Source organism: Ruditapes philippinarum, unplaced genomic scaffold, assembly GCF_026571515.1.
Source record: "Ruditapes philippinarum isolate M1 unplaced genomic scaffold, ASM2657151v2 ctg7394_1_1_1_1, whole genome shotgun sequence".
Taxonomy (NCBI): domain Eukaryota; kingdom Metazoa; phylum Mollusca; class Bivalvia; order Venerida; family Veneridae; genus Ruditapes; species Ruditapes philippinarum.
In genome coordinates this window covers 31,539-53,581 of record NW_026853432.1, presented here as the reverse complement: position 1 = coordinate 53,581, position 22,043 = coordinate 31,539, and the positions used below count along the sequence as shown (strand labels likewise).

Here is a 22,043-nt window from a genome sequence, read left to right as displayed (position 1 = left end):
GCGATGAAACCTTGCAACAAATGATTATATAACGAATTTAATCAGTTAAACATGAAAGGTGTTGTAGGCAAAAGTGGGATTTCGTAAATGCACCTTTTTGGATGTATACCTTTGATGTAATACTCTGCTCCGCACTACCACACACAGCCTGTCCAGTCACATGACCTCAAAAGTTTGGGGAAATTTTTTTGAAAAAACTTAAATTTTCCGGGCCCAACCCGGCCCAAGGGAAGAGAACTTTTTTCTTTTTTCCCAACCCAAAGGCCCGTGGTGTGGGGCCCACGCATCGTTTTTCTTTTCTTCAATTTTTTAAAATTCTTTTACAAAAAATGAAATTTTAAAACCCATTAATTTTTATAAAAAGAATGCATTTATTTTTTTACTTTTACAGGGAGGAATAAAAAATTTATTTTTGATTGGAAAAAAACACATGCATGCTTTAAATAAAGAAAGAAGATATCTTAACAGTGTTTTTCATCTAACATCACCAAACGGAACAAAATAGTGGATGGTATATGGTTAATTTGCAACATGTCATTATGGTTCATCGTTTGCTTTTCTTGCTCGCTATTGATTCACATTTTGAATGACAAAGTCGTCAAGTATACCGACTTAACAGATATTGTAACTCAAATTTTCTTTTATATCATAAATATGATGCTCAAATGAAGATTGTTTTCAATATTGTAAGTTCCAAAAAGCTTTATTTGTTAAGATATTACCGAATTTTAATTTCATGTAAATAAAGGGAGGTAATTTGAAATTTATTTTTGATAAAGTCTATGTCAATTTGTTTCAATAAGAAATGAATGCATACATTTTAATGATTACTTATAATGTGTATACACATTTGCAGTAGTTTACTTTTTAAAATTTTTGGATGTTTGGAAATTTTTTTTAGAAAATAATTATTTTTAAATAAAAAAATTTACTTATGAGGGTTTTAAACCCTTAAATAAAAACATACAGGACCCTTTAAATTCCCCGGCCTGCTTAGCTCAAGGAAAAAGTACCCGACTAAATTCACTGGCTCGCCCTCGGGGAAGGTTAAAAATTATTTTTTTTAAATTTTTTGATTTTTGCCCTTTTGAATTTTTCCGGTTTCATTTTTTCTTGAGCCGTTTTAAAAATTTAATTAAAAATTTTTCTGGTTTTTTTAAACCCGGGGAACCCGAAGAGTTGGCCCGGTAAGATAAAAATGTTTTAAAAATTGGGGTTTGGAAAAAAAAAACCCAAAGAGCACGAAACAAAAAAAGCTGGGGTGTGTTTTTAAAGTTAAACCGGGTTTTCATTAAATTCTTCACAGGAAAAACCCTCCTTTTGTGGTCCCCTCGGTTTTCAAAACCCTGTCTTAATAATCCCCAAGATGTTTTCCCCCCTTTAAATAAAAATCTTTTTAAAGTAAAATATGATTACGTCATTCCCAATTTAATTTGTAAGAAAAACCCCCAGTCAAAAATAAAGGTTACGTTTTATTTGCGACCCCCCGGGGCGATTTAAAAAAATTTGACGTTTTATCAGCGTTGTCTGCAAAAAACCTTTTGAAGGAAAAATTTTGGGTTTTTTCGACTATAAAAAGCCAGTATCAATTGAAAAATCCCCAGACAGGTCTAAACAAACGTTTTTTGGGTCTCAAGATTGTGTTGTTTATTTTAGATCCCCGTCCCTGTCATGGTTTCCCCTAAAACGTTTTGTGCGAAACCCAAACCCTTATTAAGATCACTAGCAACCCTTGTTTGATCGCAGGGAGGTTTTTGTGCAAGCTCAAAAACCTCTCTACGACTGAAATTGGTCGTGGGATCTAAATAAGATAACCTGCGACTGTCAAAGATCACCGATGACCGTCATAAGACGTTTTAAAGATTGTCCGCGACCAAAGGTCTCTGGTGATCGTGAACTGGTCTTCACTGGTCGTAAGCTCTAATGTGACTGGGGCTTTACCTGTTTCTTCCAACCTCCTATCTGTCTCCAAGCTGGTAAGGGTACTGTATCTGTGTTCACAAAACATACATTCTTTGTTAATATACATGTATATATTTGCTACACGTAAATGGGTATTCATACCTATATACTTCGCATTAATTCCTGTTATTTAATAATATATATTTTATATTTGTGTTACTGACCACTTGACTGTATGAAATGCAAACACGGATTATAGATACGCCCTGTTGGATATTTCTTTAATGATTTAAACTATTATTATTGTTTTCGTCCGATAATACACTTATTATTTTGCTTGTGATTATTGTAAATAGTCGGGTTTTTATATTTAAATTTATTTATTTATTTATTCATTTATTGCTAAAAGAATCAAGCTCAAGTCTTTAATATCATTGCTATCTTTACAACTTTCTTGTGGAGGAAATGTGTGACAATCTGTTTTTTTATCTTTCTGACCTTAATTATGTTTATTTACACAATGTGAACTTGTGAAGTGATCAATGATTTATGACAAATACTGATATGGATTTTATTTTGAGACGTCCATAGCCATTTTGTATGTCTTCGACTTCGTACTTTTATCAAACAATAGCGAAAACAAAAATGAAAATGACGTAGAATATTTTTTTCCCTTTTCAAGTTTTTGGACATTTTTTTAATCATTACAAAATGCAGTATATATTTTATACAATATGTTTAAATGTACGTGATTAACAGAAAAGAAATTAAAAAAAATGGCACATCTTTTTAACTAAATGTGTTTCCCAGTTTCCAAAATGACTTCATATCATACACTACTAGTTTTTCTCCTTTTTTTTTTTCATTTTTTTTTTGCTAGGAGTGTTTTGAGGGGATACTTACCAGATACACTGTATACCTCCAAATCTGTGATAGTTAATAAATCGTTAGAAAACTGTCCGATTGAACATGCCCCCATGTCATAAGAATTATGGTATGTAAATCCGCCATTTAAAGTGAACTGACTGTCCTTCTTAGTCAGTGCTCCCTCGAACGTGATAATGTCTGCTCCAAATATTGGCCCATGTGTGTTTTTGCAGCGAATGGCATATTCGGGCTTTCTCACGGGGAACTTCGCCGGGTTACGGTCTCCATTGTGTTGTAATCGAAAAAGGAAGGCATGATCATCCCTTACATATACCCCACTTTCAGAGGCCCAACTATTCTCAGTGAAGCCCCCGTACACTGTACCTCGAGTGTTATAAATAACAGTCACTGTCGGGCCTTTCTTGTCACAAAGTTGATGAAATGTTGACGCATCTGCACCATCTGTAGTAAAGCTATACAACAAATTAAATTGCTTTTGGTCCGCCTGTATAAAGCATTCTAGTTGTTTCTTGTCAACAACTGACAGTTTCCCTGCCATTTTTTTCTGCAAAAAATATAAATCCCATTTTAACGAACACATTTTGTCAAACAAAAAATAAATAATTCTAACAGTTTACAAACAAGATGAGCCAAGATGAGCCTAGATCGCTCTCCTAACCCATCGAACTCAACCGAGCAATTACCTAGACAAGCATCCTGACTAAGTTTGATGACAAATGAGTCAAACATGTGACCACTAGAGTGTTAAAAAGGTTTGTCCATATTTGGGCGGTGTGACCTAGTTTTTGACAATAGGTGACCTATATTCGAACTTGACCTAGATATCACCAAAACAAACTTTTAGACCAATTTCCAGGATATTCGGATCAAAACAGTAGCCACTAGAGTGTAAACAAGATTTTTCTACTTATAGCTCCTGAGATTCAAATACTGATTAATGATAAATACAAGATTTGAATTAATGTAAGTTTAATATTGAAATTATTGCACGAGTTGAATGAAATGGTCCTGCATAGCAGACAGGATTATCTACTGTTTACATCGGTGCTAGAAAAACCTATCTTACACTCCATGTAAGACAAGTCGCGTGTGTGGCTTCGTTATATGTCGCAACGCCGCTAAATGTCGCACTTGTCGCTAAATGTCGCACCATTGCCGCTAAATGTCGCAACCGCTGCTTAATGTCGCAAAATTGACTACCATTAAATGTCGCAACTGTAACGTTAAATGTCGCACGATTTTCCCTTACCGTTAATGTCGCAACACTGCCGTTAGATTTTATGTTGCAAGATGTATATTCATGATAAAATTAGGCTTGCTAATTGTCCAATATTACATTTATCGCAGAGTAAATAGCTGTACGTATAATTAGTCAATTTGGAACGTAAAGGAATGTCTCCAATCTGCTGACTCAAAACGAAATATGCGTTTTAAATGTCCTTTTGGATTGAAATTAAACTGTAAAAGAGAGTAATTAAAGTATAGTATGCAAACACGCTACATGTAAGGTACATGTAATAATCATCTGTTAAGTATATTACTTTGCGTACTTGTGTCCATCTACTTTGAATCCCGCAAGAGATTAGGTTATACGAATTTACTTTAGTTCTATTTTGTTGGAATCTCTAAGCATATTAACCCTTTCCCTCATGAGCATATTGTGAAAAATGGCCGTTTTCACTGAAAAGCCTCCTGTTACAAGTTCAAACTGCTATGAAACTATGAAAAATGCTTCAATACTACTCAAACTTGGCACAAATGTTGACTGGACCATTGCCTTTGCAACGACATGCTCAGTCTTAAATTTCCTGTTACCATGGCAACGAGGGGACATCTCAAAATTGACAAATATCACTATTTTGCCTCGATTTTTTCCATCAAAATTTATTTCAAAGTGCTGCAACTTCTCAAGGGATTGAGACAGAGTCAAAGGCTTTTTAGCGTTGGTTACACGTAACCTTATGATCGCCCTGGGGTCATTTTTAGCCTCTCACAAGTCCAAAATTTTCTTGGCGATAAGGGGGAGTGCCGCCCCCCTTCAAACCCCCCCCCCAAACAGAAGGTGGCACATCCCACTTCTGGCCACCCCCTGATGTATCTTTTGGATGGGGGGCGGCGCCGAAAAAGTGCTCACTTTTTTAGCAACATTTCTCAAACGACAACATGTGTTTTGGGCCCAAATAGGACACTTTTCACTAAATCAGGCGTAAAAAGGGGGGGGTGTCGAAAGTGCGTTGTTTCGCGTATATATGAGGTAAAGGGTTAAAACACTGGAACTGGAACCAAAAAAAAGTGTAGAGTTTTTTTGCTAACGGTAAAAACGCCCTGCCCCTGACTGGGTTTGAACCCACGCGGCCAGCAATCTTTAGATTACTAGTCTGACGTGTTAATCACTCGGCATCTTACTTAATTATTTCTAACAGAAGTCTCATTAATAATCTTTTTACACACATTCAGTATGTTCGATGAGTTCAAGACCCAATAAAACAATTAATAATTAATTATGATTCGGTCTTCTATGGTACTTGTGCGCGCGCTTGTGTGTGTGCGTGTGTGCGTGCGTGTGTGTGTATCTAAAGTCACGTGGTATAATTACTTTAAAACCGTATTAAGTCCGAGGTTATTATAAATAATAGCCGAGGAGTTCCGATTGTTATTTTCCCGGCCATTAACTTCATGCATATAGCTTGTCCAATTCTAACTATGAGATGACTGGATATATTTAAAATTTCACCACAATATATTTGTAAAAAAATGAGCAAAGTTATGTTAATTGTTTGCTGTTACCTCTAGTATTTTTATTCAAATAAAAGGTCAGAATAGCGATCTACAGCTCGAATTCCCTATTCCTTTCATTATATGTTTACATCAATATTGACAAATAGGGATGATGAAAACATACTATTTATCGTCTAACTCTTTTACCACCTAATCAATCACTCATTCTAAATGCGTTAAGCATAATGGCGTAGTGCTCTATCAGTGTAGAGACCCTGGTTCGAATCCTGAAAAAGGCATTCATTTTTTTATGGTTTTTTTTTTACATCGAACTAGATTTTAGTTCCCCGTAATTTTCATTTACACATTGCTATTTCAGCACTGTTAAGAACACTTAGTTATACACACATTCGCATTCAACAAGTTAAGTATAACACAACACAGTCGTGATTGGGGTAATTAATGAGCAATGAAAGAATATATATACAGTATATACAAATGACCTTTTCTCAACCAAGACATTGATGTTGTGCCATGCATATCATAAGCACATAGTCTCACGATGGTGATTATTTGTGTCAAGTTATTTAAAACCTTCAATAAGTCAATAGTTATGGAAAACATATTACCTTGACCTGGGGGTAGCAACCAGAATTTTGAGCTCTGTAGATTATGTCAGGGTGGGGATCATTTTTGCCAAGTAATTTTAAAACCTTTGAATTGTCAATAAGTTATAGAGCGGACATGAAAAATAGATGCTTTTACATTGGATTTTCGAGTGTGACCCTGACCTTCAGGGTTGTGACTTGATAATTGTGCTCTGCCAATGGTGTCATAATGGGGATCATTTCTGCCAAGATATCTTAAAAACATTGTTATGTAGCGGACACGAAATGTAGACTTTCTAACATTTGATCTGTAAGTGTGACCTTGACCTTGGGAGAATCAATTGCACTTTTGCACATCGTCTCATAATGGTGATAACTTGAGCCAAGTTATTAAAAAACTTTTCAGGGGTTTAAAAGTTATGGAGCGACACAAAATGTAGCCTTTCAGTACTTGGCCTTTAAGTTTTACCTTGAATTTGGGGGTAGCAACCCAATTATTGCGCTCTGCATATCGACTCATTATGGTGATCACTTGTGCCAACTTTCAGCGGTTTAAAAGTTATGGAGCGGACACGAAATATAGACTTTTTAACACTTGACTTTTAAGTGTGACATTGACCTTGGAGGTAGCAACCAAATTATTGCGTTCTGCATATCGTATCATTATGGTGATCACTTGTGCAAAGTTATTTAAAAAACAAACTTTCAGCGGTTTAAAAGTTATGAAGCGGACACGAAATGTAGACTTTTTATTATGAGATGAAGACTTTTAAACATTTGACCTTTACGTGTGACCTTGACCTTGAGGGTAGCAACCCAAATATTGCGCTCTGCACATCGTCTCATTATGGTGATCACTTGTGCACAGTTATTTAAACAAGAGGGCCATGATGGCCCTGGATCGCTCCCCTGACCCATCAACCGCATCCAAGCAATGTCTTAGACAAGCATCCTGGCAAAGTTTGATGACAATTGAGTTAAAAAATGTGACCTTTAGTGTGTTAAAAAGGTTTTCCATATTTGGGCAATGCGACCTAATTTTTGACTGGAGACGACCCATATTCAAACTTGACCTAGAAATCATCAAAACAACCTTTCTGACAAATTTGAAGAATATTTGAATCAAAACTGCAGCCAGTAGAGTGTTAACAGCTTTATCTATTTTTAGCTCATGTGACCTAGTTTTTGACCGGAGATAACCCATCTTGGAACTTGACCTAGAAATCATCAAAACAACTTTCCAGAATATTTGGATCAAAACTACAGCCACTAGAGTGTTAACAAGCTTTTTTCTATTTTTAGCTCCTGTGACCTAGTTTTTGACCGCAGATGACCCATCTTCAAACTTGACCTAGAAATTATCGAAACAACCTTCCTGACAAATTTACAGAATATTTGGATTAAAACTGCAGCCAGTAGAGTGTTATCAAGCCTTTTCTATTTTTAGCTCCTGTGACCTAGTTTTTGACCGGAGATGACCCATCTTCGAACTTTACCTAGAAATCATCAAAACAACCTTCCTGACAAATTTCCAGAATATTTGGATCAAAACTGCAGCCATTTGAGTGTTAACAAGATTTTTCTATTTTTAGCTCCTGTGACCTAATTTTTGACCGGAGATGACCCATCTTCGAACTCGATCTGTATTTCATTGAGACAAACATTCTGACAAAGCTTGACAACGATCCAATCAAAACTGTGACTGCTAGACTGTTAACAACCCAATTGTTGACGACGCACAATGCACGACGCACGACGACGGACGCCGGACATAGCCCCATCACTATACCTCACCTTGACCACTTCGTGGTCAGGTGAGCTAAAAAATAAGCGGTTTAAAAGTTGTGGAGCGGACACGACAGTGCTATGGACGGACAGACGGACTGACAGACGGAGGCCATTCCTATAATCCCCTTTCCGCTACGGGGGGGGGGATAAAAATGTGGCGAATGGAATTGAGAGTTTCAAACAGAATAAAATTGATAATACTGTTTAATCTGTTTAATGACAATTAAAAATCAAATACATTCAATTTTGCTTAACCGTCATAAGTTTAAATGTAAATTGTGCAAAACATTATAAAAGAGAAAATAAAAAGTTACGTACGTGACACACTATCAAAATATTCTGAAAGTAAAAACCAGTATTACTCAAAAAATGTAGACCATTAGATGTAACCTAACCTAATATCTTCATAATCTGAACTCTTAAATTACGAAGCTACTCGGATTTACGTGTCTATCTTCTATATTGCAATAAAAATGCAAAACATAATAATTGAAGAACTTGAACAACCCATTTTATCATAATGGTAAGACCGATTAATGTAAACGTTATCGTGTTCGACTTAATCAATAGCTACAGATAAGACTACATTTACCTTGTTTAATAAAGGCTATTTATTTGATTTCGTGTTGAACAAAAATCTTAAAAGTGGAATAAAAAGAGAAATTATGGACATGTTATATTTCATTCGTGGTCACAGAAATAAGACATTCAGTTGTTCCAAAACCACCATTACTAGCTGGCGCAAACTGCTTCCTTAGGGGCAAATTATGTATCAGAAACGAATAAATACTTCTTTTTGGGCAAATAAAGATTTTATATCATTTCGGTAACTTTTTAAGAGCATGCTAGATGCCTATCACCTAAGAAAGAATCGCTGAATGTGAATTTTTTGGTCATAAAAGTAGCAAAATGTAAACAAAGTATTGTATCACAATTACTGGACTTATTGGCAAAAAGCAACATAAAAGATAGTTCAGATTATTGGCTAGACCTTATTATAAGACCTATAATGTAACCTATATCATGTTTTTCCCCATTTATCTGATATTTTGCATTTTTCATTTTCCATGGTACGTTAGGTCTTAACAGATCACTGCAAAAACGTGTAGCAAACAATTTGACATTACACATCGATTAAGATCTAATGCATTTAAACGATTTAATTAGTTATGATTTGAAAGAAATTGAACTTCCTATGAAAGATTAAGGAAAAATGAACATGCTAAAGCAAACTGAAATTAAATTTGTCACCTGGGAGATTTGTCCATTCAAATGTCACCACTGCCATGTAATCCAACTAGGAAGCAATGGCTGTGCGATATTCACCAAGGATATCCAAATGTGATACGGTTGCTCTTGAGTAGTAAAATCAGTTTAAACGGATGTTTTCTAGTTTTATTTTGATTAATGACACTCACGAGTACATTTTGTATAGGTTAAAGTTCATAAGTGTTTGAAATTATTTTTTGTCCAATGAGATGGCAGTTATTTTCAAATTTTGAAAACAACCAGTGCTACTAACCAGGTAAATCGACCGACGCTATTTCAGAGGCGGAGCTACAGGGATATTGGTTTTTTGTTTACATTCGTGCGATGCACAAGCGAACAGCTGTTACTGTCCTAGGATGATAACTTGAGCCTTTGTTAACATAATACCCACATTCATAATAGTCATGTATTCACGGAATACGCCCACGGAAGAGCCACGGATTAATTCCGACATCGTCCGTAGCTACCCGTACTGGTCAGTAGCTTTCCTTATTGTAACCGTAATCAATGGTAGTAGTCCTTGTATATCCGTAGCGATCCTTGACAATTTTTAAACATGCACAAAAATTTGCTACGGAAAAGTAGCGTATCCCTACTAGTCCGTATTAAACCGTACTGATACGCACTGGTCCGTACAAAAACCGTACTAGTCCGTACTGATTCGTAGGCCTCAACCTGTCAAGGATTTCCACGGTTTGGTACGGAGAAATACGTATTTGTACGGCTACCCAACGTATAAGCTACTGTTTTAATACGGATTAATACGGCATTGTCACGGAAAGCTACGATCGTAATACGTTGTACTACGGAGAGGCAGGGATTAGCACGGTCTTATACGGTTTATTGCATTGCAACACGAAACGGTACGGAATGGTACGGTCCACCACGGTATGAAGTACGGATACATTAAGTATTATGTGCTTTTTCAAGGGTATAAATAATACTTTCTTGTTAAAACAAACATTCAATAAATGATAATTGCAATTTTATATTAAAATAGCTCAGAATGCGGAGGCAGTGGTCGATCTGCTTGAGGTAAAAATATATTAATATCGTACTACAATCCATAACGACATATGTAATAGAATAGCAGTTAATGTTACATATTTTACAAACATTAATTAGTATCGTGAAATTGGAGTAAATATGTACATAAAACGAAGTGTCTCATAAGCCTCGGACGCTGGCCCTTGAGTGATAATAAGATTAATTAACAGGCTTTTTACATACATGTATTTAATTAAAACACAAACATTCACGATAATTATTGTTATTGTAAAATGAACAGCAAATTTCAAAATCAAAAGAGAAGCAGTATTGATCAAATTTTTTCTTAAATGATTACTAGCCCATATCTGATCAAGTAAGAGAAGACAGAGGAGATTGTGCACTAGAGATGGGCTTTTACGAAGACCCCTTCATGTTTAGTATGATGCTCTCTTGGCCGAACTTGTTGAGGATCCGGCGTTCTTCACGAACTTCACTTTAATCGGACCTAATATGTCTCGGGGGTCGGACGCGATGAGGCCGAATCCTCTCCGCCAAAATCATTAAAATCTGCAATTCGTTTTCTAGGTGTTCTTTCCTTGTGAGGCATTTTGAAATTGAGCATGCTAGAGGTTGTGGACGTTTATAATAGGTCCGTATAGATCCGTGGCAATACGTTCTTCTCCGTATCAATTCGTTCTTCTCCGTATCAGACCCGTGCTAATTCGTACTAACCCGTGTTTATACCGTACCAGACCGTAGTGTATCCGTCGTGCGTCCGTCCTGATTCATGCCGCTCCGTATAAAACCGTGTCCGTCCGTAACAATCCGTTTCTCAGTGGTAAATCCGTCGAAGTCCGTACTCATACCGTTGTGTGTCCGTACTGGAGCCGTAGCGGACTACGGAATTTCACATTTCCGTAGTAATCCGTGAACGATTAGACCGTAGCTCTTCCGTGACATTATCCGTGAATATGTGACCGGGGCATAACAAAGACCAATAACAATGCGAATCAAAGTGCTGCAGCACTGAATGCGACGGACATGCAACCGGAGAGACATATTAAGGCTTCTTTTAGAAAAAAAACAAAAAAAAAACAAAACAAAAACAACACAAAATATATAACAGAGAAAATTTGTTCCATACAAGTTCGAGATTTGTAGAGCAATATATTTTGTGTCCCAAATTGATATAATTCAGATTTTCTACTTTCAAGCACTTAAATACAGAATGAAATTTATGCCTAAAAACTCTGGTCAAACTTGTAAATCAGTGTCCTTATCGATTTATTCTAAGAAATGATATGTAAATAGAAAACAAACGAAATATTTCTAGAATAAATCCAGGCAAATAAACTTCAAACATAATACATTATACATTTGAGAATGCTATTTAGAATTGCTTCGTGTTATATCATAGTGGGCATACAGACAATAAAATATAAGTCATTTGTATTTTTATTTCTCTTGGATATGTCTCATTAAAAAAAATTGGTTAAAATCATCAGCAATTAATAGTGTATTTCTTAGATTTTTTTTATTTACAAGGTAAAGATGTAGAGGCCAGAGCACATCGTTTTTATTTTAATTTTAAATGTCACTTAAGCACTACAGTGTTTAGTTGTCCTTTTCAACTTCACACTAAATTCCATTTTCAACTTGTTTGCTTCTTACAATTGTATAGCATTTCTAAAAGTATTGCATTACAATCCGCTGGTTTATTAATTACATGTTTAATGTGTACTTCCTAATCGCCTGTCCAAAAATCAGAACAGGTGATGCAGAATCTATATTTAGAATAGCGAAGGTTAACTCATATCGTGACCTAGTTAAATATGTAAACAAACCACAAGAATCGGAAGTAGAACTGATATTATAACTTCCTTACCATGAAAGACTACATGGCGGTAAAGTGTTTTACATGCATTTTCAAAAATAGATATTTATACTAGCCACTGTACTGTATCTAATATATTAATAACTGCTGAATATTCAGCTAAACCCGCGGTATGAGTCACGAAAATAGTTCTTCTTTTATTAATGCGCGAGTTATCCTAGAGTCACGAAAAACTTTTGATTTGTTAATAATAATGTTTTGTATAATGTAGAAATATTTATTTCCTACTAATAATGTCTTGGAACTCAGAGGTTACACCTTTATTGTAGTATAATTTGCTGTCCTACTTTTTCGACACCGGTAAATCGTTTCAGCAGTAATTTGCATATTGCGCAATAATACTACGGGACTACAACGTTTTTATCAATAATATACGTTCATATTTTAACTTGGATAACTTAATTTGAAATTGAAAAGGCTAAATATGGAAGACATTAAGATATCCAGACAAAGTATGGGAGTTTTGAAGGATCAAATTCATGTACTATTTCTTGGGCTGTTAATTGGTTTAGGACACATTGCGCGAGTGTAGCCAACGAAATCCCATGTGTAGATGACTTAGCTCTGAACGCGCCTGAGGGCGCGTCCGTCGCAAAGATCAATGCCACAAGCTATAAGAATGAAAATCAAAGCACAGAAGGCGCTGAATTTGTTTGGATCTCAGAATGTCAGAAAGAAGAAGGTGTGAGATTATAAACCAATTTGTTTTTGTATAGTGCTACCAATGCTTTCCAGTGTTTTAACTTTTGTGACTCTAAAATTAGATGCGTTAACTGGGATTTGAACTCCAGACCTCCCGATTCCTAAGCGAGCGTGCAAACCCCTCGGCCACGCTGAAGTTATATGTTAACGGCCTGAAGAAAACCAAATTATTCTAAATTAGGGTTTGTAACTCTTATTATTTCGGCGCTAAACCTGTTGTTTAACATAGATGTAAATAATCATGAAGCTTACTATAAGCATGTATATCTATAAAAAATAAAACAATATTAGAAATATTCGACCATTTTGAACTATTTTGCTTGAAAATCAATGCGCCTGTCATTTGACAATCTTTGCGCAGTGGTCTTCCCTGAATTATCGGCGTTAGTGTACATATAAAGGGAAGTAACCGCTTCAAAAAAGCGGACTACTTTCGGCATTTAACAGCGTCAGGGTCTAAAATTTCGCTACCATTATTTGTTTGGTCTGACGACCCAAACAAATAATAAAATTACATGCTATCATATGTCTTGTTAGCGCAGTAGGTAGAGCAACCGTGTCAGTAATGTGTTTTACCCGTACAGGCAGAAGTTCGACTAATGGTAAGACACTTGTTTTTTTTTTACCTCTGAACAGTCAATTGTTCAGAAAACAAGTTTGACCGGTTTTTTATATACATACATGAATATGAGATCGAATATTTTATTACACTGCGTTCAAAAATACAAAAAGAAAATAGAATAGAAATAAAAAAAATAAATATATACTATAAAATATATATTATAAGAAGAAAACAAAAAAGGAAAACGAAATACAAATAAATAATAATGATAAAAAACAGAGCAAGAAGAAAATATAAAATGGCAGTACGTGGGGTTCGAACCTATGAGTACAAAACACTAAAAGTTACAATAATTTCGATCTACCGGCAGAGCTATAACGGTCATTCACCAACGATACTGTAAGAATAATGCTATATAGTATATGTAAGTGTTTACTTTTACGATATCGCATAATAATCTAGATAACCCCGTTTTTGGACTTTACCATGTACCGTTAAGACCAAATTATCATCCTAGGACAGACGCTCGTCTTATAATATCGTGGACATTTTTTCATAGAAATACATAGAATTAAAGAGAAAGTAGTCGTGAAAATAATTACCCTTTTCTCTCCAGAAACAAAAATTATATGTAATAGATGGTGAACAGTTTTTTTTTAATCCGAGTTTTCAATCTGAACGTTTTAACTGAAAACATTACTGGTTTCCTAGCATTTTGATTTCTATGCAATACAGCAGTTAAAATAGTACAGCGATTTATATGTTTTGAAGTTTTGCATGTTGTTTAAAGTGATATTATGCCCATCAAAGGGTATACAGTAAGTGAACGGGTGAAGATCAAAATAAGTTTTCATTTTGCCATAATTCCTTTCAATTTGATAATAAAGTTCGCATAAACAATAAATAACACACAGATCCAAATGAAATTTCTCTAAAGATCCATTAGAATTTACCTATAACGCTTAGTTTATAAAAAGAGTGGGGCAGTCTTTTTAAATTTTAGGCGTATTTATAATTTTATCCCAAACATTTTCCAATATAAACTGTTGGTCAAACACCATTTAATTTTTGACATTCAATCTTTTGAAATATAAAGTCAATTCAGCTCAACTTGACTATGAAAATATGAGCATAATGTCACTTTAAAGTTTCCTTAGAGAACTTGTGACATTTAAAAATAAACAACACCTGGGGAATTCTAGCTTGAATGCCCATGTGCAATAACTGAGACCCCATTTCAGGTAAATCAATACTTTGAACAATATATTTTCTGACGACATGGAAAAGGTTGGGAAGTTCAATTTTTTGATAAAATTAACATTACTTACTGGTACCGAATTATATTCACAATAAAAAGGGCCGAAAAGCTGCTATAAGATTTTGAATAAAAATGAGAAAAGGTGTTACATCCAGGCTTATATTCCAATTAATAATTAAAGTAAAAGAGCAACATTGAAAACAAGGTAATGCTGGACAGGTACCTAACTTTGTTCTAACAAATTACTCGTCCGTAGATTTTATTTGTTAAAGCAGTAAACACAATTCTTCGTCATGAATTCGAATTCCAATGTCCTTATAAACATCATAACTATAAACATTAAACATAATCCTTGACCTTCACGAATTAAGTGCCAGCTAAGTGAGATTCTACTGTGCATAAGAGATGTCGCCGATATTGACAGGCATGATTTTTGTGTTTCGGGGTGTCAATCAATATCGCGGGACGAAAGAGGGCGGAGACATGTTGAGAGAGTAAAAAATAATTTAAAACACTAAGCCGGTTAAAATTTATAAGTACGCATTAATTTTACAAAAATAAATTGGTCGCGTGGCTTTTTAAATAAAAATTCACTATTTCAATCGCTTTTACGCCATTAGGCATCCTTGTGTGAAACGTTGCGGTTTCCTTGCTATTGGCCAATCAGAAGGCTCGTTACAAAATACCGAACAGCTGATTTACAATGGCGTAGAAAGGAATCTAAAGACCGTGGAAAGGTTTGAAATTCGAATTTTGCGTGTATCAGATGCTACTGACGGTTGTGAGTGGTCCAACTTAATGTATTTAGTAATGTTATTTAGTAAATTCAAGTGATTTTGACCCGTACTCGGCTGGCAAACATGTATTAGTCTATGTTTACGTACCGAATCGTTGTGCCGCAATTTTGTCTACCAAGAATTTTTAGCACGAATGCGCTCGTTTCTTGATAGATATTTCATGAACGGGAATGGCTAGAGACTTGGGATTGGTCTCATTTGGAAGCTTAATACAAACGTGAAATAGTGATACAATTTTTTTAATTGTTTGGACAATTGTTTTCACAACGGCCCGAGAAATGAATCCCTTGCTCGTAGGCTGGAATCTGGAGCTCCGGCCTTCTCTTAACTTAGTATATTTTTTATGGGGTCATAATTTACATTTTTTTTTGGTTTTTGACACTTTTAAGATAAACACAGTTTTTTTGTTATCAATCAGGTCATATTTTTTCTTTCTAGGTCCGATACTCTTGCCTGTGAAAATAACTGAATAACACCACTTACCTTTTTGTCCAAATTTCCTGTCGTTATGGTTTCTAATAAAGCAGTCGAATATTATCGATTTTTTTAATCATTTTCTGAAATCAGTGATACTTATGTGGTTTAAATATCGTGTTGATGACTTAAATCTTAGGTCAGCGACGACTAATATTTCCTATAAATAATCCAAGTCACATTTCACCGGATAAGGTTGCTCGCCCATATGGTTCCACACAAGCACGCACGCACGACAACCCTCCATTGATTAAATAGAACAAAGAAACTTCAAAATACAGACCAATTGTCTAAAAATAGGTCATGTTCAGTTTCTTCTTTTTAGTGGCCGTTGTACACAGGTGTGACTGTGGTAAGCTTACTTTATTTATCAAAGTTTGCATATCGATAGATAAAAAACTGCCATAATCACAGGAACTGGCAATTTTTTTCTTATAAATATATAAGTCCTTCTGAAGAATCTTTTTTTAATTTTATATTTTTACTTTGGCATTTTTTGCAGAAAAAAAATGTCCAAATAAAAAAACTTAATATATACATTATTTTGAAGAATCAATAGCAGTGAGGGGCAAGTGAATTGAAGTCGGCGATCTTAACCGTTCGGTCAACGCGTCGGAGTATCTAAGGATTGCTTAACACGAAGTAGCAAACCCCAGTGGCCATCAATAAATTCCTTGTGCAAAAACACTTAACACTCAGTGCTTAAAAATGAAAGATTCAGGGAAGGGCTTCGAGAACATGGAGGGGGGACTGTTACACGAAGGATGGAGTTCTTATGTTAACTTGACAGGAGTTCTTGTGATAACTGTAACGGAGTTCGTCGGAAAACGTGTGTATATACTACAGTATACAAAAACACTCGTCACAAAATGTAATGTTCATCTTTAAAAAGTGAGTTTTATGTGCTTAATTAAACTTGCCTTTCATCTTGTAAAAATTATGTGCCAAACAACTAATTCATAGACCATTTTCATCGTCTCTTTCTTAGAATCTGGTAGTTTTGAGTAAAATTTCCACATTATTTGCTAATTCGCAAGTATTGACCTGTTTATTTCTGGTTCTGGTTATTTGCTCTTCAACAATTAATTTTGGAAGGACTATAGTTTATGCTTATAAATAAAAGTGAAATGACTCATTTCTTAACAGACAATAGTAATACATGTAGTGGTAAAATGTCTTTAATTTGAGAATTCAAACCACAGTTTTGTTATATTATATGGACGTGAAATAGTATAATCGAAAAATTGCCTGTGCATCCCATTGACCTCATGTGCGTTAGTTTGTTCGTACATTTAGAATTTTCGCAGCTACGCCCCTGCCAGCGTATTGTAAAAAAATAATCGTGACCTAGATATCTGTTCACTTATCGACATGTATTAATTTATATTTCTTTAAAAAAGAGTTAATTAAAAAGAACTCTTAAATAGAAATAGAATATGAATTCAGATTTGTAGAATGCATTAATAACACCTACCTTTTGTGCAATTTTTCAAACTCCTCTAAAGGTCTGTAATTAATTATTGTGAAAACGAAAGTAGTTTTCCGAAAATTGGTACCCGTGTTTTGCGAATACTGTGAATGTGATAGAACGACAGTAAATTGAGTTTTGCAATAAGTTTAATTATTGTGGGCGGTCTCTTACAGAAGTACACAACCTCGGAGTTAGAAGGTTAAAAAGTGAACGTACCATGTTTCGATTATATATTTAATATGTTGAGATCATGACTGTGTTAATCTTCAATCTTACTGATATTATTTGTAGGCACATCTTGCAAAAAATGTTTTGTTATACGTAAAGGGGGATCAGCAATATCATCAACGTAAATTAAAAACAAGGTTAGCTTTTAAAAAAGCTAGTAGCGACTCGCTTCGTAATTTTTTTCCAGGGGTGCGTTTTGAAAATGTAAAAATGATAGTTCTGTAAGCTGGAGAGTCTTCGGCGAACATCAAAATAAAAGTGAAATAAAGTTATGGAAGCCAGTTCTCTAAGTTTAACAAAGAGGAATATGAGTATATATGAAGATGCATGTAAACAGATAGAATGAAGTCCCTATGTCTATGCACATTTACTGTATGGCCTGTTGACCTTGACCAAAAATTCTTAGATAGGTAGAATTCATAAAGATGTCTCTTTATACGAAGTTAAGTTGTAATATGTTATTGGCGACGCCGGTGAGCGGCGTCGTCTATTATGGAATGCTTTTTATTTTGGCCTATGGAAGGAGCTGTTATTATTATAAGTTAATGTCATGTTGTGTTAATTAGTTTTATTTTGATTCGTAAAAATCAAGTAAACAAATATGTTGTTATATTTGTATTTAATAACATTATGTAAAAAGCATGTGCATTGTGATATTATTTTCACGAAATTGCAGGCTCAGTTTAACAGCTTGTCCCTTAGTTACTAAAACCCGGATTTCGAATATCGTTGTGGTCTACATTGATGCCGTATCCGTTCATTCATTCATTTATATATTTTCAAAATTTTCCTACAAAAAGAAGGTGCACCTGCAAATGAGTATTAGGATAGGTAATGAACTGTTGTAAACGAACATCCTATTGATTTTATCCATATTACGTTTATCTGTTGCACAGAATGTTTGTTTTTACAAAGTGTACCAGTATCCGGATGTTGAAAGCTATCCGATTTTCTGCAATTACTGCTGTCACATGTCCATCTATTTTTTTATGAGTACTTTACCATTAATATGCATGGCTTAATAAAACTGAGCCTGCAACATTTCATAATTTTGCTGTTTAGGGTGTTCTTTTGTGCTTCAGGTTTTCTATATTTTAAGGGGAAGTAACTCATGTTTACTAAATTATTTGTTCTTTTCTGTCTATCTTAGGTATTACTTACTATTGTTGTTGTATAAAATTTACCAGTTGTAAGGTCATCAAAAGCATGTTAATGTTAGGATTTCATATTTATTTAATAGAAACTGGGAATTATTAATGTTATGTGCATACATGTATATCTTAGTATATTGATATGATGAGACTTATCGTGTAAGTACCTAATCTCACACCCAACCTATTCTCAAACCTTTCATTCATGTGCTGCTATTTTTTTACTAGAAGTGACTATGATGTCCTGAACTTGTGTGCATAAAAGCTTAGTTTCTGACAGACATGTCTGCTGATGTCAAATGAAAACAGTGCATAGGAACAAATATTTACATAACATATTTTATTACTTAGTGTAATTTCATACAAATTGCTATTACCTTTGTAAGTCCCATAAATACACCATTAACTATTTGTGAAAATGAATATTATAGACAAAAATATCTTAAAGCAGGTTCCTGCATCGTGTAGGGTACTTCATTGTCATGTGATAGTCATATAACAATCACTTCATTGACTAAACTAAACAGAAGAATTTTAGAGATACTTGAAGGGGTTTGAGATTAGGTTCTTTATTTTAAGAGGCCATGTCAGTTTTAAAACAGAGGGTTGTGCTTTTCCAAGATGGAAATAGAGCTCTTTTAATTGTTGAATTTCAGTCAAATTTTACAGAAATGTTACATAAAGATGATAATGTAAATATGTAAACAATTTTTATAAAGATATATTTTTATTTACACTAAAAGACCTCTTGAATGCTTAGAGGTTTGAGAACTGGTTAGTCCACGATATAATATTTCTGAATTTAAAAAGTTACAGTTATGTCATTATTATTAAAGGGATGAGACTTTCATTTAAAGTTATAAATGATAATACATGTATTGATTGAAAATGTCCTTAAACTTGGATCAAGCAATATAATTAATAAAGTCTCAAAAAATCATATTCTGAATAGTTATTCTAATTTTTTTTCTAACATGTGCATAGTTTGAAAAGGACAGCTTCTGTCTTATCTATTTGTAATGGAGGGACACCGGTCTCAACCTCCAGGTCTCCTGAGTCAACCCGACAACAGACTTTTCATAGAGTAGATTGTTACTTGCCCTTGAATAAATTTGTGCACTAAATTTTATAGTGGATGATTTGTGCCATATGAAAACCAACATAGTACAAAAAGTAAGCGGGCGCCAGATGAAAACATGAAAATACAATCTACCACAAGTGGTTCGTTTGTTGCATTTTCATGTTTTCGCCCAGTGCCCTTGATGCAAAATACAAATCAGCCTTCATAAAATTTCTTATCATAGAAAAAAGGTTAGTTTTTTATCTGTACAAAAAATAGATATTGTACATGTTTTAGCACAGTTTTGTTTTCACTTTCAAATTGACCTGCTATAAATAATGCCACAACCAATAACTGTCTAAGCCCTTTTTAGTAAAAATAATTATACAATAATATATAAATTGTTATTTTAATTAAGACTATGAGTATGTAAGGTTTTTTTTTAATTAAGAATTAATTATCTGTTAATTTAAAAAATCTAAAAGTATCTGTCACGGTTTAGAACTGTTAACTATTTAGGGGAGAAAATTTGTAAGCGGCCAGATAGCTTAATCGCTACAGCTGCGGTACATTATTCTGTGGGTCACAGGTTCGAGTTCTGGTCAAGCTGAACGTTTTTTCCCATCCTGTGATTGCATATAAGCATGGGTTCAATTCACTATGCTCTGTAAACATAAGAAATTCAAGGACACAAATCAATATAGTGGGGAAATATGTTGTGTTTTAGAACTGTTTCATTATAAAAGAGAAAATGTGTAGCCGGCCGGATAGCTCAGTTGGTCTTCTGAAAGTCATGGGTCCGAGTCATGGTCAGGCAGTTTCAGTCAAGGTTTAGAAGTGGTTTTTCAACTGACACATGTTTGATTCATTTAACAGATTGCATTAAATTTGAAATGGACAAAGGCAGTATTGCATGATACTAAGAGATCTACAAAGGGCATTTGATACAGTTGATCACAATATACTGCACATGAAGAAGTTCCTTTTCTTCTTCTTCATGAAACTTTAAGCATCTGCCATATGTAATGACATTTTTACATGGTTTAAGTCTTATCTCTGATAGACAGCAGCTGGTGGATGTGGCTGGTACTCATTCTACTACTGCTCTGAGTACCTATGGTGTCCCCCTGATGTTCATTTTAGGTCCTCTTTTATGTCTAATATATGTCAATGACATGTCTGCAACCCTAAGCAATAAGCTTTTATTATATGCACAGGCACGAGTATCAGACCTGGGAATAAAAAGACTGTGTTCATATGAACCAAAAAAAAATGTAAATAATGACCCCCTTTAAAAATATACTATTAACTTAAAGTATATTTTTAAAGGGGGTCATTATTTACATTTTTTTTTTTTTTTTTTTGGTTTTTGACACTTTTAAGATGAACACAGGTTTTTTATCAATCTGGTCATATTTTTTCTTTCCAGGTCCGATACTCGTGGCTGTGATTATATGTTAATGACTCAGGTATCCTTGTATCTTGTAAAATAAATCTAAGGAAATTCTTTCTTATAGCATGAGTCTTATAAGATTGGTTAATTGACTATAAATTGTCTTTGCATCTTGGCAAGACAGAGTCTATTTTTTGGTTTAAGTTTCAACTTAAACTGGACCTAGCCTCCAGGTAACATGTAATGGTACTGCTATAAAGTACACATCTTTTGTTAAGTATTTAGGTGCAAACCTGGATCAAATTCTTTTGGCGTCGCCCTTTGATGCTTTGCATCAATGCTTTTCTTGTTTAGTATTGGAATGAGTGACAGACTCAAGTCCTAAAGTAAACACAAGTTGTCAGAAAAGCCGGGATCCTATTAAAAAAAAATATAGGGATCCCGGATTTTGACGAGTCTAAGATGTTTTTCAGATAAGCCGGGATCCTATTAAAACATATAGGGATCCTGGGAATTGACCAGTTCAAGAATATAGTTTTCAGAAAAGCCGGGATCGTATTAAAATATAAAAAGATCCCAGGAATTGGCCAGTTCAAGAATATAGTTTTCAGAAAAGCTGGGATCGCATTAAAACATAAAGGGATCCCGGGATTTGACCAATTCAAGAATGTAGTCTTTGATTTTTCCAATTAATTCGGCATATAATTATAAGTATTGGGATTTCCGCATTTTAAGTTTGTTAATAAATACCTCTAAATATATTTATATCCTAAGTTTGATTAATTTTACGTTCATTACATACAATAAAAAAACTTAACGTTAAATGTCCTTTCATTACGACAATAATCAACACACATATAGTTTATTAGTTTTTCCTCTATATCTTATAC

At 34.5% G+C, this 22,043-nt stretch overlaps 2 protein-coding genes across 4 annotated transcripts in view; both read right to left on the bottom strand.

Annotated features, from left to right (window-relative positions):
• Positions 1-22,043, bottom strand: part of LOC132736867 (interferon-induced protein 44-like) — a 37,862-nt gene that overhangs the window by 5,430 nt on the left and 10,389 nt on the right. The window contains exon 3 of the mRNA XM_060724089.1: positions 110-165. The gene's annotated coding sequence lies outside the window, so the exon portion shown is untranslated. The remainder of the gene's footprint in view (positions 1-109; positions 166-22,043) is intronic.
• Positions 1,884-17,411, bottom strand: LOC132736865 (uncharacterized). Of its 3 annotated transcripts, none has more exons than XM_060724086.1 (3): positions 17,325-17,411; positions 2,806-3,334; positions 1,884-1,991 (listed from the first exon to the last, which is right to left on the bottom strand). In XM_060724086.1, exons 2-3 carry the CDS (start codon positions 3,326-3,328, stop codon positions 1,921-1,923), a joined length of 594 nt encoding a protein of 197 aa, XP_060580069.1. In that variant the 5' UTR covers positions 3,329-3,334; positions 17,325-17,411; the 3' UTR covers positions 1,884-1,920. The 3 variants fall into 3 exon arrangements, with proteins under 3 accessions (XP_060580069.1, XP_060580068.1, XP_060580070.1); XM_060724085.1 differs by lacking the exon at positions 17,325-17,411 and adding an exon at positions 9,156-9,379; XM_060724087.1 differs by lacking the exon at positions 17,325-17,411 and adding an exon at positions 8,223-8,343.